The sequence below is a fragment of the Sinohyriopsis cumingii genome, chromosome 9, assembly GCF_028554795.1.
Source record: "Sinohyriopsis cumingii isolate HCF-2022 chromosome 9, ASM2855479v2, whole genome shotgun sequence".
Lineage (NCBI taxonomy): Eukaryota > Metazoa > Mollusca > Bivalvia > Unionida > Unionidae > Sinohyriopsis > Sinohyriopsis cumingii.
In genome coordinates, this window is record NC_142969.1 from 55221836 (window position 1) to 55240791 (window position 18956).

At 35.6% G+C, this 18956-nt stretch overlaps 1 protein-coding gene across 1 annotated transcript in view; it reads left to right on the forward strand.

Moving 5' to 3' along the window:
- Nucleotides 1–18956, forward strand: part of LOC149791850 (transcription activator GLI3-like) — a 213162-nt gene that overhangs the window by 124851 nt on the left and 69355 nt on the right. The window contains exons 3-5 of the mRNA XM_089970358.1: nucleotides 12427–12681; nucleotides 14113–14239; nucleotides 16932–17015. Coding sequence (XP_089826484.1) covers nucleotides 12427–12681; nucleotides 14113–14239; nucleotides 16932–17015 — 466 coding nt within the window. The remainder of the gene's footprint in view (nucleotides 1–12426; nucleotides 12682–14112; nucleotides 14240–16931; nucleotides 17016–18956) is intronic.

Sequence of the window (18956 nt, forward strand, 5' to 3'; positions counted from 1 at the left end):
AGAAGGAAAATTGATTGTTACCACTCTGGAGCCCATATTTTTTTAATCCAATTTCAGTGAAACTTGGAATATGAGTTTATCCCATTAAAATCTTTGATATATTTGGTAATGAGAAAGATCTATGCAAATTAATGAGGTGATCTTGCACCTGATTGGCTAAACCTGTTACCAATCATGAGGTCACACTGCTGATCTGAATTTGATTAAACTTGGAATATATGTTTATATCATCTAGATATCAGATAAATTTGATAATAAGGAAAAACCTTGCATACTAATTTTGTGATATTGCCTCTGATTAGCTGAGCTTGATATCAAATGGGAAAAAGAGGTCTTATTTGATTTTGATTAAACTTGAAATGTTGGTTTATATCATCAAGATCTTGGATAGGTTTGATAATGGGTGATTAATGATGTAATCTTGCATCTCAGTGCATGAGTATGTTACCATTCAGGAAGTAATATATGCTTGTTTTATGGTACAGCAACACAAGCAGGGTATTTAGAGCTGAGGTAATTGGAATGAAGTGTCTTGACAAGGATTCACTTGGTTGATGACTTGTGCTAATCCAATGGTAGATTTTAAACGTGCACTCTTCAGTTGTGAATCTGATATGCAAACAACATAGCCACTGCTGTTTCTGCCTCCAGTTACATCTTACAACATGTAATAGGTTGCACCAAAGTTATATTACATTCCTGAACCTGCAGGATTGGCTGTAGTTGATTACATCCCTGAGCCTTCAGATGGGCTGTAGTCAAATACCTACCTCCCTGAGCCTGCAGAGTGGACTGTAGTTTATTACATTACTGAGACTGCAGGATTGGCTATATTGGTCAATACATCTCTGAGTTTACAGGATGGGCTGTAGGCTGGAGACCATTATCGACCATCATTGCATACAATTAACATGTACTGTATCCCTAAACTTTCAGAGACATAAGAAGCTTACACAGAATGAAAGAATTTCAAACAATAGGCAAATTATGTTGACAGAGCTAATTACATGGGTTACATTATCTTTTAATGCCAGACAATTTATATCAATTGATTTTAGATTTTAGTGATTCAGATGTGGTTTAACAGTTGAATGCTCTATTTATGTTATGACACACTTAGTTAGAATATACCTTAGTATCAGCTTACTTCACTTATAAGGCAAGTCACATTCATGGCTCATATTTATGAATAGGGCTATACAAAGAAGAATCACAGTGTGATAAGCTACATAGATAATAATCGCCAACAATAAGCCCCCCACCATATGACCTATCCACACAACAATGTTTCATTTAGAAATAGGAGAACAAAGAACTGCTAAGAAGGGTAATGAGTTGAAATGGTTTCAGGATGACCTGCAGAGTCCCTGTATGGGTGGTGGAACTACCTCAACCCCATCTCAAAATGAAATAAATGGAGTTCTGTGGAAAATGTTTCCTTTCTTTTGTGATGAGAGAACCATTCCAGTTTGCCCATGAGTGTTCTTCAGTATCTATCAACAGAATGTCATAATGACAGCCACAGAATTTTACCAGATATCTGATGCTATGTTCACTAGGTACAGTTCTGGAAATAGCATCGTCTCCTTAGCAACAACGAGTAGTGTAACTGAAATGATGAACTATATGAAATTTCTTAAAATAAGATAATGACAGTGATGAAAGACTACAGTATGGTTATGATGCACTGTATTCATACAATCTTTCCAGTGGCCCTAGTTTCTCCCATTCATCCTACCTTCTGCTTCTTTTTTCCAAAATGGTCCAACTGTCCTTCTTAGTTTCAGGTTTTTCAAAAATTGTTTACACATTGTTTGACTGGTCATAATGAAGCAAGTTCAGATACCATATGTGGGATGTGAAGTTGGGTGATAAGGACATGGAACCAATCTGAATTAAAGAGACAGCTAATATGCAAGTAGCAGCATAATTTTGTTCAAGTTTACAAAAGTAAGTCAAGTCAGGGTTTATTTTTTGTGGTGAATTTACATCAGTTTCCAGCCGTTTTTAAAATAAAATATTCCTATTTCCTCCTTTTTCCGTTCGTTGCTTTGAAGAGTTTGGCCCTTGGTTATCTCTGCTTCCACACAACGAGTTGCTGGAAAGACTGCATATAATGTAGTCTCATAACTGTACTGTAGTTCACTGTAATTAGCCATGAATGGTACAGATAGTTAATACTTAGACTTGAATAGGACAGTTAAAGCTGGACTTTGAAAGGGACAGAAAGTGAAAGCCAGGCCTTGAATGGGACAGACAGTGAAAGCTTGGACTTGAATGGGAGTGTTCAAGCTGGACTTTGAATAGGACAGAAAGTGAGAGCCAGGCCTTGAATGGGACAGATAGTTAAGAATGGGCCTTGAATGGGCCATGAATGGAATAAACAGTTAAAGTCAGACCTTATATGAGGCAGACATCTTAGACTGGGCATTGTATGGGACAGACAGTTAAGGACACTGTCTTTGTGCAGTTCAGACTGGTCTGCTCTGGATTTGATGGTAAAAGAATGTACAATTTGGATACAAACTCTGGCTCTGAAATGGATAATGTTTGTCCTAAAAGTAATCTGGTTTTAAAAAATTATGTTTTTCTGCTGTATTATTTTGTTCCAAGTAGAAATCCTTCCTTTTTTATTGTGTCATTGTAGAATTACGTCTTTTTCCTTTTCTTTAATACCACCCACATTGGTATATTGTGAATGATGTTCATGTCACAGAGCATGGAACTAAGGCGTTGCTTCATACACATATGTATAGCACATAGTGATAATGAGTTGAGTGAAGTTGACTCGGCAATATGGTTTTCTTTAAGATCAATAGATAATTTAAACTACACCATCCAACAGGAATTCATTCCAATTATTAAGTGAGAAGAAATGAGCTTAAAGTATATAGTTATAGTTTTCCTGGATGACACATTTCACAAATTTTCTACAGTGTTATAAATAAAGTTGACAACAAAAAGCGGTAATAAGGCATATCTAATTAGCACTAAATGAGTTGTCTTTAATTACAATCTACAATAGATTGTTGGATTAATGCTTGTAGATTGTAGGATTAATGTTCGTCTTGTATTTAGCTTGTAGTTGAACCACACTGTCTTAACAAGCATAAATAATGAGCTCATGTTTGGTAGAATTTTGTTCATGTAAAGAAAAGTTTGGTTTGGTTGGTGTTTTACAGCACAACAACACAAGGAGGAAGGAGGCTATTTTATTGCAGGTTCAACTGGAGTAAAGTGTATAGCCTAATAACATAATAAATGACAATGCTTATATATATATATATATATATATATATATATATATATATATATATATATATATATATATATATATATATATATATATATATATATATATATATATATATATATATATATGTATGTATGTATGTATGTATGTTAATACACTATATATATATGTATATACATGGGAACCCCAACAATAATGCACTATCTAATAATACAAATTTAATTATAACAGATTCACATCATGGCTTCTGATCTTATGTCAGTTGGAACCTGATGCAGTCTGCAGTTATTATTGCATGGTGTCTGTATCCAGATGGGTTGTTTCAAATCCTGGGTTAGGTGTTAGAAACCACCATTCATTTGCACAGTAGTATGATAATGAGTCATTAGTGGGACATTGGATATTGTTTTTAAGAAATACTGCAAATGTTGTTGGCAGGCCTATTCTTGCACATGCAGTTACATAATTCACACACAATTCTGCAAAGTTTGTCAAAAATCAACTAAATATGCAAATATATTTGCCAGCCGTGCCTTTTTTGTGTGACTTTGTTGAATCTCCCTCATATTTTGTAAACTTTCCCCTCATTTTTCAGAACAGAGAGGGGAATTTCCCTCAAAATTTTTAACTTTATAAATAGACCCATGCATGGTCTTTAATATTACTTGTACATCCCTCATTGTCAAGATAATTATGTTATATTTATTTTGATAATCTTGAGTTTCAATAAAGTAGTCAGTGTTCATGTCAGCTGTGTTTACAAAATATGGCATGTCAGCATATATTGTGTGAAAGTGGTGTAAAATCAGTGCCACTAAAACTTCCTTCTTTGTACAATGATGCTTTGCTAGAGTTTTATGCTGCTAATTTAAAGAAATCAGCAATCTCATTAGAATTTGTATGTTGTTAGTTTGCTGAAGTTAGTGATCCACTAGAATGCTATGTTAGTTTGCTGAAGTTAGTGATCCACTAGAATGCTATGTTGTTAGTTTGCTGAAGTTAGTGATCCAATAGAATGCTATGTTGTTAGTTTGCTGAAGTTAGTGATCCACTAGAATGCTATGTTGTTAGTTTGCTGAAGTTAGTGATCCAATAGAATGCTATGTTGTTAGTTTGCTGAAGTTAGTGATCCACTAGAATTTGATGTTGTTAGTTTGATGAAGTCAACAAAACTTTGGAACTTTATGCTGTTAGTTTGCTGAAGTCAGTGATTCTATAGAACTGTATGTTGTTAGTTTGCTGAAGTTAGTGATCCAATAGAATGCTATGTTGCTAGTTTGCTGAAGTCAGTGATTCACTAGAAATTGATGTTATTAGTTTGATGAAGTCAGCAAAACTTTGGAACTTTATGCTGTTAGTTTGCTGAAGTTAGTGATTCTATAGAACTGTATGTTGTTAGTTTGCTAAAATCATTGATTCACTTATAATAAACGATTTTAAAAGACTGTGATTTTCTCTTACTTCTGCTTGTGTATGTATCGAAAGCTTTAATGCTGGATAAGTTTAAATTTGCACACATTTCTGACAGTGCAAACTATCAGCAATCTGATTAAAACTGATATCTACTTATTTTCTATAGGATTTGACAGGTCCCCATGATGGTCATGTTTCACTGATGTTTTGTTTCAATGAGGTTAATGTTAGGACTGGTTAGCTTGGTATCAGGATAATGTGACTGAATGGGACATGATGCCACATGTCTGTGGCGTGATGCCTCAGTGCTAGACATCACTATAAACTGCCATACTGCATGTATAAATATATTTGTCCACCCATACATTCTTTCATCCATTAATTACATAATTGTTAATCAGTTTTGCTTTTATTTTCCTGACTGGAGGGGTAGGTGGGGCATTTGTTTTGTGTGAACACATTTCTTTGCTGCTGAAAATATTTTATTTGAGAATATCAGCCACTGTTCTCTAACACACATTTTCTTTTTTATGTTTTCAAAGATACTTTGATTGACATGTGGGAATGTACGTTTCAATGGCAGGATTGTCGTCCATTTGTAAAAACAGGTGTTGAGTTACATTGGACATGCAAGCATCAGGTGAAGTTAGAATGCATAAGGTATTAGATTTACAGAAGGTCACAAAGTGTTTGACAGGTGCATAACATATGCTAAAAAAAGGTTACACACCAGACAGACCTTTTGTACACCATATTTGTGTCTTTCCATGTATAATGCACTGCTAATTAATTGCATAAAATTTGTCATTGCATGTAAAGATGAAAATAATTGAATTTAATGTATAATATGCAGTAATCAGTACCTAGTATGTAAGAAAGTAGTCCACCCACCATTTTGCATTCCAATCAAACCCCACCCACATATTTAGGAATAGAGTATTTCACCTGTTTACATTTGGACAAGAAATTCACAAAAAAGTTTTTCTTTAGGGAATCAGTAATCTCCATACCTTTAGGGAATCAGTAATCTCCACACCAAAATTACCTGTGTATGGAGAATTTAGGAACTTGCCCTCTAAAATTTGTATTTTCCAAGGAGATTGGACAATTCTGTTTGCAAATAATGCATAACTGAAGTATTTTGAAAGCAGAAGTTAAAACATTACATTTGTGAAAATTAAGTCTAAAATCTTTGAAAAGAATCTAATATATTTTTTTTCTCCAAAAGGAAATAGTTGTACTTGTGCTGGCATATACTGTAATATTCTAGGGGGTAGATAGGTGTCAAAATTGATCTTTGCCCTGAAAAGGTCTACCTGTTCTAAAATCTTTACATATTGTCTATCACCCTGACTGGTTCTATTCTTCAAGTAATTTAAAGGCCAAAAATTGAATAGAATTGATAATTAATGTGTTCCAGCCTGAGGAATTGACAACTTCTGAAGGTAAATTGACATTGGCGACATTTAACATTAATTTGTTTTAACTGATATGATAAACTTTTCCAGACACTTTTTTTGTGGTAATTACTTGTTTCAGATTATAACATGACATAATGTTCATTTGTGGATAATTTATATCAATTTTCACCATATTTTAATTTACATAAACAGTATTGAATGATTATTTATAGGTTGGGGATTATATATTTCAGTAATAAAATTTAATTGTTGCTTAATTGCTTTTTAAAATTAAAAAAAAGTTTTTTATTTGGCAAGATTTGGCACACTGGCTATGTAAGCATTAAATGAAGTATAAACGAGGAGAATTTTACATGCTTAGTACAGTGACATTCTTTAGTAGACACTTAATTAAGAATTCAGTTTAATTTTTCTTGTGGGCTTATTTTGGGTATTAGACACATGGAATAACTGATATTTCAATACTTAATATATAAGATAATAATGCCATACAGATGCAAAGAAAAATGTGTGTCAGGGTCTGTTCCAGAACTTCAAATTTGGGCTGGAGTGGAATTCACAACTGCATTTTAAAAAAGAGGGGAATTTTCTAAATATAGGTAAAAGGTAGTGATTGAAAATATAATGTGTGACATTCATACATTCAGTTGACTTTTTTTTAACTTGATCTTAAAAATTTAGCAGGAGTCCTACAGCATTGTGTCTAGATACTGGGTCATTTGGCCACATCACCTTTGCTTAATTTATATTTTACTACACTCTCTAGAAAATTTAAAAAAGATTCCATAAAATTATTCAATCTTGTAATAAATAGAACCTTGTATTTGTGCTCATTTCATATGAAATTTATAATTATTTGTTTTAAGAAAGTTATAATTCGATCTTTTGTTTGTGTTGGAGGCTCCCACTAGAAAGGAATAAATCAACTGACTTTCTATAAATTTCACATGAAAGAAGCATTCCTTTGAGATAAAATGTTGCTATTTCATAAAGAATATTTTGTGAATAAACTCCTGTATACATTACTGATGAATTATACTTAAATAAATGACTTATAGCCCTCATCATAGTAAAAATGTCGTAATAGTTTAACATACCCATTACAGGTAGAGTCTCACATTAATGCCAACACTAGCTATTATTATGATGGATTGCCGTTAGCCAGATAATTTGTAAGACCTTTGTAATACAAAGGGACTTAACATCTTCTAAACTGCTTTGTTGAATAAAAACCCGCATCATATTAAATCTGTGAAACTTTCTGATGTACGATTTATTTCCTTTTTGTTAAACCCAGAAGTAATCATAACTATTTTGATAAAAGTTTGATATTTATAACAAATGCATCATTTTTAAATTTTATGTTAACATTTGCATACAAAGTAGTTATTTAGCTATGTTTATGTGATAAATGACCAAATTTTTTTACAAGAAAGGGTTATTTATGGGTATTCATTGCAGAATCATTTCAGATCTTGTTGTGAAATATACTCTGCTTATGTTGCATATGTGTTTCTTTTGATTAATATAGTTTTATAATTTGAGTCAACATTTTTTAAATAGGAGTCATACCTTGTGCTCTTTCTCCATTTTGAACTGTTGAAATACCACATATATTTGCTTGTGAGATTGGTCCAACTGCAAGCAACATAGATCCTGATCTACTGTCACTTAATACACCAGCAGATCAGGATCTGCATTGTTTGTTCTATTGATTACTCCTAACAGGCTGCATAGACCCAGATCTGCATTGTTCTATTAATTACTCCTAACAGGCTGCATATTATCAGATCTGCATTGTTTGTTTTATTGATTACATCTAACAGGCTGCATAGACCCAGTTCTGCATTGTTTGTTCTATTGATTATTTCTGACAAGCTGCATAGACCCAGATCTGCATTGTATGTTCTATTGATTACTCCTAACAGGCTGCATATACCCAGATCTGCATTGTTCTATTGATTACTCTTAACAGGCTGCATTGACCCAGATATGCATTGTTTGTTCTATTGATTACTCCTAACAGGCTGCCCCTCAGATGCAGGAGGTCATGGGGTTGATCCCCGGCCGAGTCATACCAAAGACTTACAAAAATGGTACTAACAGCTGCCTTGCCAGGCACTCAGCATTAAGAGGTTAATGTTAGGACTGGTTGGCCTGGTGTCAGGATAATGTGACTTGGTGGGACATCATGCTACATGTCTGCGGCATGATGCCCCAGTGCTAGACATCACTATAAACTGTCACACTGCAGACATCATAGCGATATGACTGAAAAATTGTTAAAGCTACATTAAAAATCCAAATCACTCACACACACACCTAACAGGCTGCATGGATCCAGATCTGCATTGTTTGTTTTATTGATTACTCCTAAAAGGCTGCATAGACCCAGATCTGCATTGTTTGTTTTATTGATTATTCCTAACAGGCTGCATGTAATCAGATCTGCATTGTTTGTTTTATTGATTACTTCTAACAGGCTGCATAGACCCAGATCTGTATCAGGATCTGCATTGTTTGTTTTATTGATTACTTCTAACAGGCTGCATAGATCTGCTGGTGCATTTTGATATAGCAGATATTAATAGGTCTATGCAGTTTGCAGTTGGTTTGTGACTTGTATGCAGGTATGTATGGTATTTAAATTCCGCTGTAACTTAATTAACATCAAATGAAACCTACTTGACAACAGTCATTTATGGTTATTAATGTGGCACTGATACAAATCCTGAAATATATAATGTATTATCTGAAAGTCTGGGTATACTTTTATGAAGTTTGTTTTTGGATACAAGTAAGTAAAGGGAATAATGACTGATTACAAGTTTCAGTTTATTCTCATGTACAAACTTGTAAAGTTTTAAAAGGAAAAATGATTTGTATTGATTGATGGCATATACAAAATTGGATTACAGTACTCTCCACTATGAGGAAGAGAATGAGAATAGACTATTGTTACAAAGTACCATATATACTCACTTATAAGTCGAGTCTGACTGCTAACAACACAGATCCTAACCTTCCATATCATACTGGGTCAGTATAATAGAGTCTGAGTTGTTTGTTCTAGTGGTTACTCCAAACTATCAATTTAGGTCTAGATCTGATGTCACATCATTTGAGATCAGATCTGGGCCAGTTAGGTTTGAAGTTGGATCTGACTTAAAAGTGAATGCAGGAGTACATGTACATGGGAGTACGAATAGTAAGGGGAGCACATATATCTGGGAGTACAAATAGTACAGGGGAGTACATATACATTGGAGTGCAAATAGTAAGGGGAATACATATACCTGGAAGTGCAAATAGTAAAGGGAGTACATGTACCTGGGAGTACAAATAGTAATGGGTGTACATGTACCTGGGAGTGCAAATAGTAAGGGGAACATATATCTGGGAGTACAAATAGTACAGGGGAGTACATTACATTAGAGTGAAAATAGTAAGGGGAGTACATATACCTGGGAGTACAAATAATAAGAGGAGTACATGTACCTGGGAGTACAAATAGTAATGGGAGTACATGTACCTTGGAGTACAAAGAGTACAGGGGGAGTACACCTACATTGGAGTGAAAATAGTAAGGGGAGTACAAATAGTAAGGGGAGCACATGTACCTAGGAGGACAACTAGTAAGGGGAGCACACGTATCTGGGAGTACAAATAGTAAGGGGAGTACATGTACCTGGGAGTGCAAATGGTAACAGGAATATATGTAAATGGGAGTACAAATAGTAAGGGGAGCACATGTATCTGGTAGTACAAATAGTATAGGGGAGTACATATACATTGGAGTACAAATAGTAAGGGGAGTACATGTACCTGGGAGTGCAAATGGTAACAGGAATATATGTAAATGGGAGTACAAATAGTAAGGGGAGCACATGTATCTGGGAGTACAAATAGTATAGGGGAGTACATATACATTGGAGCGAAAATAGTAGTGGGAGTACTTATAGCTGGGAGTACAAATAGTAAGGGGAGTACATGTACATAGGAGAACAGATTGTAAGGGGAGTACATGTACATAGGAGTACAAATACTAAGGGAAGTACATGTACCTGGGTACCATTCTGGTGGCCTAATGGTTAGAGAATCTGCCTCGGATGTTGGAGGTAGTCAGTTTGAACCCTGGCCGAGTCATGCCAAAAACTGACAGCTACCTTACTGAGCCCTCAGCATTTAGAGGTTAATGTTAGGACTGGCCAACCTGGTGTCAGGATAATGTGACTGGGTGGGACATCATGCTATGTCTGCAGCATGTCCCAATGCTAGACATCACTATAGACACATTGCAGACATTGTAGCAATATGACTGAAAAATTGTTAGATCTTTGTTAAAAATTCAAATCACACACACACACACACACACACACACACACACACAGACACAGACAGACAGACAGACACACACACACAAACACACACATGTACATGGGAGTACAAATAGTAGGGGAGTGCATGTACATGGAAGTACAAATAGTAAGGGGAGTGCATGAACCAGGGATTACAAATGGTAAGGGGAGTGCATGTACATAGTAAAATTTAGTAAGGGGAGTACATGTACCTGACAGTACAAATATTAAGGGAAGTACATGTACCTGGGTACCATTCTGAGTCCCTTTAAAATAACACACTGAATCTAGTATTTTTTGCTCTCAGCGCCTAACCTGTTTGGAGTCACAGTTGCATTTTCTTGAATGTATATAACTAGACAATAGAAGAGATAATACAAAAAATGACATGATTAATACAGATAAGTAATATTAATGTTAACAATTAATTATTATCATTTTTCAAAAAACACTTTGATTTACCTAGCCTGTGATTTTATTCTGTATAAGGAACAGACACTGGACTAGATTGTTAACAATCCTGCAATCATTTTCATTGAGATGCATGAAACTAATATGATAATGTATTAATCACTGTTTCCAAGAATTGGATCATACACTTTTAAAGCTTGGATATTTTAAATATTATGTCTTTTAAATTTTAAACTGGCCTATTGAAAAACTTCTGTCTATTGACATGAAGTAATTTTTTTAAAAAGATGTCTTTGAAAACATTATATTCAGTTTTGCACATGAAAACTGCTTAGGTAAATCTTAATTTAATAATGGAAACTATGTGTACATGGGTAAATCTCATTTTGATAATGGAAACTGCATAGTTAACTCTTAATTTAATAATGTAAACTGCTTAGGTGGATCTTAATTTAATAATGGAAACTACATGGGTAAATCTTATTTTAATAATGGAAACTGCATAGTTAACTCTTAATTTAATAATGGAAACTACATAGGTAAATCTTAATTTAATAATGGAAACTACATATGTAAATCTCAATTTAATAATGGAAACTGCATAGGTAGATCTCAATTTAATAATGGAAACTACATAGGTAGATCTCAATTTAATAATGGAAACTGCATGGATAAATCTCAGTTTAATAATGTAAACTAAATAGGTAGATCTTAATATAGTAATGGAAACTGAATAGGTAGATCTTAATTTAGTAATGGAAACTACATAGTTAAATCTTAATTTAATAATGGAAACTAAATAGGTAAATCTCAAGTTAATAATGGAAACTGCATGGATAAATCTCATTTTAATAATGGAAACTAAATAGGTAAATCTTAATTTATTATCACAATATTATGTTGAAATATGAACAACAAGATGGCTTGTAAATACTGAACACTAGTAAAATATTGTAAGTAACTTATTTTGTATCCCATCTGTGATATAAAAAGTTCCACAAATACTAGAACACCTTTTCCCTTTTGACAGTATTTAAAAGGTAAAAACTGATTTAATATGTTCCCACAAAAATGATGTCCATGGAATACTATATTTCATTGTTTCACTTGTACATATGCAGTACTATGATGTTACAGCATCACACCTAACCATCCTGTTTGTGAAACCTTTCACACAAAACTTAAGCCACAATCTTAATGTTGAGGATTGGACTGCTGCCATTAGAGATGTACAGACTATCTAAGTCTTGTTATAATTTAATAGACAGCCTAAGTCTTACCATATTCTAATGGACAGCCTATGTCTTGCCATATTCTAATGGACAACCTATGTCTTGCCATATTTTAATGGACAGCCTATCTCTTTCATGCCATATTCTAATGGACAACCTATCTATGTCTTGCCATATTGTAATGAACAGCCTATGTCATGATATATTCTAATGGACAGCCTATGTCTTGCCATATTCTAATGGACAGCCTATGTCTTGCCATATTCTAATGGGCATCCTATGTCTTACCATATTCTAATGAACAATATATAAACTCGACTTTATTTCATTTTTTTCAGAAGAGGGCCAGCAGAAAAGCCGCCATAGGTCTGCATCCTCCAGAAATCGCCCATCAGGCAACCAAGCCAGTCGTATTGAGGAGGAACCAACCACTACCTCCACCAAGACGCGTGAGACACAAGTTGAAACTGTTGATCGAGGTGTTGGGCCAACCCCTCTTCCCCCTCCTCATGTAGACCGAGGATTTCCCTCTTACTTTGGCATACCTCCTCCCATATTTGACCCCAGGAATGGTCTCGTGGAGACACCCTATGGTAAGGGTTATGTTAGAAACAATATTATTTTCTGACTTGGATATGATAAGTGTTGCAAAAAGCTTTATTTTCTCACTTGTTTTAGAGTGTGTATATATATATATATATATATATATATATATATATATATATATATATATATATATATATATATATATATATATATATATATATATGCATGTATGCACAGAGGCACTTACATTTGAGAGAACAGATTGGAACAGATCAAGAGATTTGCAAATTTGGTAAGGAGATTTTATTTCAAATCAGAGGAATTTTCATGAACTTCATTTTTGTCTTGCAAATTCCTTTTTCATATATTAAAATATGCAGAACATATCACCATATCAGTCCTCAAAGTAATTGTTTTGCCTTTAATTCTATCCTTATATCTACAGTACCACAAGCATATTTAGCCTGAGTTGATCATTGCATGGATTATGTTTGTGGCAGTCCTCATTAGTGATGAGCTCGCATTTAGGTGGAGACTATGTATTGTTAGTGGATCCAGGTTTCCTTTAGAGTCAGCCTGAAATTTTCCCAGAGTAGCAAATGTCCTTTAAGCATCAAAACTGGAATGTCACATGTGGCAATGTTAGTATACTTCATATGTATATGTATGTCTGTATGTATTTGATTGTATGTGTGTGTGTGTACATATGTGCATTTATACATACATACATACATACATACATACATACATACATACAATAAAATACATACATACAATATAATACACACACACATACACACAGTTTGTTCACATCATGGTTCTGTTTCACAACTCAACAAAAACATGTTGTACCATAAGTGGACACTGGTTACTGCTAACATTCTGGTTGAGTTTCACCCATTAGGAGGTATGCATGAATCTATGAATCTGGTATGCCTGTCTTTATATGCAAGTGACACAAACGTGGACTCGTCTCCATGATTTATTGTTCAATGAATGATGCCACTTGTCGATGATGTGTTGTTCTGAATCCTGTTTGTGGAGTTTTCATTCTTCATATTTTGTCAAGTACCATATATACTTGGTTATAAGTTGATCTGAACTGCAAACAAATTAGACCTTGATCTGGCATCACATAATGTGCTGGAAGATCAGGGTCTGTAATCATTCTACTGATTACTCTTAAGAAACTGAACAGATCCAAATCTGACAGGTGAACCATGCTTTAGCAGATTTTGGTTTGTGCAGTTTTGTAGGTGGACTCATCTTATAAGCAGGTATATGTAATATATATAGAAAATGCTAATTTGCATAATATTGAAGTCCAATATGGAATCTTCCATCCAGAAACAGGTGATATTAGGGCAGAAAAGTCATATTTATTGTATTTGCCAATTTTTAAAAATTTATTGATGATAAAGAGTTATTTTTCGGAACATTTATCCTTTGCAATATTATTTAAGAAAACTTTTTTCCAGGTTTAAATGTACCTTACTACCATGTACCATATCCCATAAATCCACCCCTGCCACTTGACACTCGCACGCTTGAAGGACGCTACAACTGGCCTCCTCCCTTACATCAGTTTCATCAACCCATGCCTGGGTAAGTTGCCAGCTTAATGTGCCTATGTTTATTTTATACTAGCTAGTGAATTAGTGGATTCTCCAAGAACATTTTTTCTGATAATTGACTGGAGTGGATTATCAGAACATTGATGATGTTTTCACTATGTTGTCAATTTCTTGGTAAAGTGGTAAGCATGGTGACCTGCCATGCAGTGGTACCAGGTTCAAATCCTACAAGGTACTTTTTTAGCTGCTTTTTTTCCTTGAGTTAGTAAAGAGAATTTTATGTTGATACTAATATTTCTGGATAAATATGCAAAATGTGTCTGCAGAATATTACCGGTAAACAGCTGACATTTTCATAAGGAATACCATAAGACATCTGCTACTTCAATCTGTTGTACAATTTTTCTAGCCAATACAATTCTGTATAATAAAAAAAAATTGTTTCTCATCTTTTTTGCAAGAAAAACAGGTTTTAATCTTTAGAATAATGGAAAATTGCAAATCTGAGTAAATTGGCTCTTGCAAAAGCCTAGCAGACCTGTGTTCTTGTTATTTCTTACCTGTTGAAATTAGCTCCAGAGATTTTTATGCCCCATTATCAATCAGTTTAAGATATTTTAATCCTACATGCCAACTAAACACTGTTTTGCCAAGCCATTCAAGCTGTAGACAGAGATCACTTTGGCATCCATGTGCATTTCTATCAATACATCTGTCTGCTCACTAGACTGACCTCATATCCATCCATGTCTGTCTACACTCTAGACTGACCTCATATCCATCCATGTCTGTCTACACTCTAGACTGACCTCATGTCCGTCCATGTCTGTCTACACTCTAGACTGACCTCATATCCATCCATGTCTGTCTACACTCTAGACTGACCTCATGTCCGTCCATGTCTGTCTACACTCTAGACTGACCTCGTGTCCTTCCATGTATTTATACACTCTAGATTGACCTCGTGTCCATCCATGTATGTATACACTCTAGATTGACCTTGTGTCCATCCATGTATGTATACACTCTAGATTGACCATGTGTCCATCCATGTCTGTCTACACTCTAGACTGACCTCATATCCATCCATGTCTGTCTACACTCTAGACTGACCTCATGTCCATCCATGTCTGTCTACACTCTAGATTGACCTCATGTCCATCCATGTATGTATACACTCTAGATTGACCTTGTGTCCATCCATGTCTGTCTACACTCTAGATTGACCTCATGTCCATCCATGTATGTATACACTCTAGATTGACCTCATGTCCATCCATGTCTGTCTACACTCTAGACTGACCTCATGTCCATCCATGTATGTATACACTCTAGATTGACCTTGTGTCCATCCATGTCTGTCTACACTCTAGATTGACCTCATGTCAATCCATATGTCTGTCTACACTCTAGACTAACCTTATGTCAATTCATGTCTGTCTACACTCTAGACTGACCTCATGTCCATCCATGTCTGTCTACACTCTAGACTGACCTCATGTCCATCCATGTATTTATACACTCTAGATTGACCTTGTGTCCATCCATGTATGTCTACACTCTAGATTGACATTGTGTCCATCCATATGTCTGTCTACACTCTAGACTGACCTCATGTCAATCCATATGTCTGTCTACACTCTAGACTAACCTTATGTCAATCCATGTCTGTCTACACTCTAGGCTGACCTCATGTCAATCCATATGTCTGCCTACACTCTAGACTGACCTCATGTCCATCCATGTATGTATACACTCTAGATTGACCTCATGTCCATCCATATGTCTGTCTACACTCTAGATTGACATTGTGTCCATCCATATATCTGTCTCCACTCTAGACTGACCTCATGTCAATCCATATGTCTGTCTACACTCTAGACTAACTTTATGTCAATCCATGTCTGTCTACACTCTAGGCCGACCTCATGTCAATCCATATGTCTGTCTACATTCTAGACTGACCTCATGTCAATCCATATGTCTGTCAACACTCTAGACTGACCTCATGTCAATCCATATGTCTGCCTACACTCTAAAATCACCATATCTCAATCCATATGTCTATCTACACTCTAGACTGACCTCATGCCAATCCATATATCTGTCTACACTCTAGACTGACCATATGTCAATCCATATGTCTGTCTACACTCTAGACTGACCTCATGTCAATCCATATGTCTGTCTACACTCTAGACTGACCTCATGTCAATCCATATGTCTGTCTACACTCTAGACTGACCTCATCTAATCCATATGTCTGTCTTCACTCTAGACTGACCTCTTGTCAATCCATATGTCCATCTACACTCTAGACTGACCTCATGTCAATCCATATGTCAGTCTGCATTCTAGACTGACCTCATGTCCATCCATATATCAGTCTACACTCAAGACTAACCTCAACATTCAATATTTTTTGCTTATCTAACTAAAAGACAGGTTGACCAGAAGGACATCTTTTATTGTTTTGTATTTAAAAACTTCTTTTTTTGAGGTAAATCATAAATATTTTATTAGATTAATTATTTACGAGTAATTATAACAGATGGTTCCTCTGTTCATACATTTTCTGGGACACATTAGGGAAAAAGGTTGAACCCTTTTGCAGCATCTTTGAGTTCAAAATTTTGCTTTTCTGTTTTGGCAAATATTAGAATTCATGTGTATGTTAATGTAGAGTTTTAAGTTATTTGACAAGTTCATACTTTTTATCCTAGCAAAGGTCTCTTCAACACTCACACACTTGAGGGATACTACAACTGGCCTACTACTTTACCCCAGTTTCATCAACATATGTCAGGGTAAGTCATGGACTCAGAGGTTGAAAAACTCTAAAATCTGCTCATCCAGACAGGCAGGTGCAAGCACTGAAATGTTTTACTTGCTTGCCCAGAACAAGTCATATGGAACCAGTTATTATAAAACTATAAAAGTAGTTGCTTATAATGTTTTAATTTTATCATGAGAAAGGTTGTTTTCTGGATCTTATTCCATGACCCTTCTGAAAATGCTTATAGATTAAGATTGGTGTGCATGGATACTTGTAATAACACGATAAAAAAAAAATGAAAAGTAAAATTCCAGTAGATAGTATGGACTTTCATTTAACAAGTCAGCAGTATTCTTTTTGAAACATCCTTTTCAGAAAAGAGAAACACCAGTCAGTCTTGGATTAGCACTTGCCTAAGGAGGGTGGGGTGGGGTGTGATGGGGTGGGCTGATTTTTAAAATCCACTCATCCACTGTAAATTTTCACTAGCCATTTTGATTGAGTGTTCAAGTGAATTTTCAACCTCTGGAGTCAGAGTGTTGACAATCTAAAATAGCCGGCTGAAAACTTTTGTTGTGTGCTGGTGAAGGAAAAGGGTTTGAAAATTCAAACATTTTCCAGGATGCAATTTAAGATTTGAAACCCAGATGTGATGCTTGCTTGTTTATAATTTTGCTTGATTGTTTCAGTCAACATTTAAACTTTGCAGCTTCTTAGGATTGTTCCTCTTTGATACATTCATAAAGAGATATGATGGGACTCTGTCAACCAAATAATAGAATAGCTTTTACCAAATAGGATAGACTTGTACTATATCCCATAGGATAGACTTGTATCAATTGGGATAGACCTGTGCTAAATGGAATAGACTTGTACCAAATTGGACAGAACTGTGCTAAATGGAATAGACTTCGACCAAATGGGATAGACTTATACCAAATGAGATTGACTTGCACCAGATGGGACAGACCAGTACCAAATGGGTTAGACTTGTACCAAATAATACAGACCTGTACCAAATGGGGTAGATTGTACCAAGTGGGGTAGAGTGTACCAAATGGAATAGACCTGTACCAAATGGGATAGTCTTGTACCAGATGGGATGGGGATAGACCTGTACCAAATGGGATAGTCTTGTACCAGATGGGATGGGGATAGACTTGTACCAAATGGGATAGTCTTGTACCAGATGGGATGGGGATAGACTTGTACCAAATGGGATAGTCTTGTACCAGATGGGATGGGGATAGACCTGTACCAAATGGGATAGTCTTGTACCAGATGGGATGGGGATAGACTTGTACCAAATGGGATAGTCTTGTACCAGATGGGATGGGGATAGACTTGTACCAAATGGGATAGTCTTGTACCAGATGGGATGGGGATAGACTTGTACCAAATGGGATAGACTTGTACCAAATGGGATAGACTTGTACCAAATGGGATAGTCTTGTACCAGATGGGATGGGGATAGACTTGTACCAAATGGGATAGACTTGTACCAAATGGGATAGACTTGTACCAAATGGGATAGTCTTGTACCAGATGGGATGGGGATAGACTTGTACCAAATGGGATAGTCTTGTACCAGATGGGATGGGGATAGACCTGTACCAAATGGGATAGTCTTGTACCAGATGGGATGGGGATAGACTTGTACCAAATGGGATAGTCTTGTACCAGATGGGATGGGGATAGACTTGTACCAAATGGGATAGTCTTGTACCAGATGGGATGGGGATAGACTTGTACCAAATGGGATAGACTTGTACCAAATGGGATAGACTTGTACCAAATGGGATAGTCTTGTACCAGATGGGATGGGATGGGGATAGACTTGTACCAAATGGGATAGACTTGTACCAGATGGGATGGGGATAGACTTGTACCAAATGGGATGGGGATAGACTTGTACCAAATGGGATAGTCTTGTACCAGATGGGATGGGGATAGACTTGTACCAAATGGGATG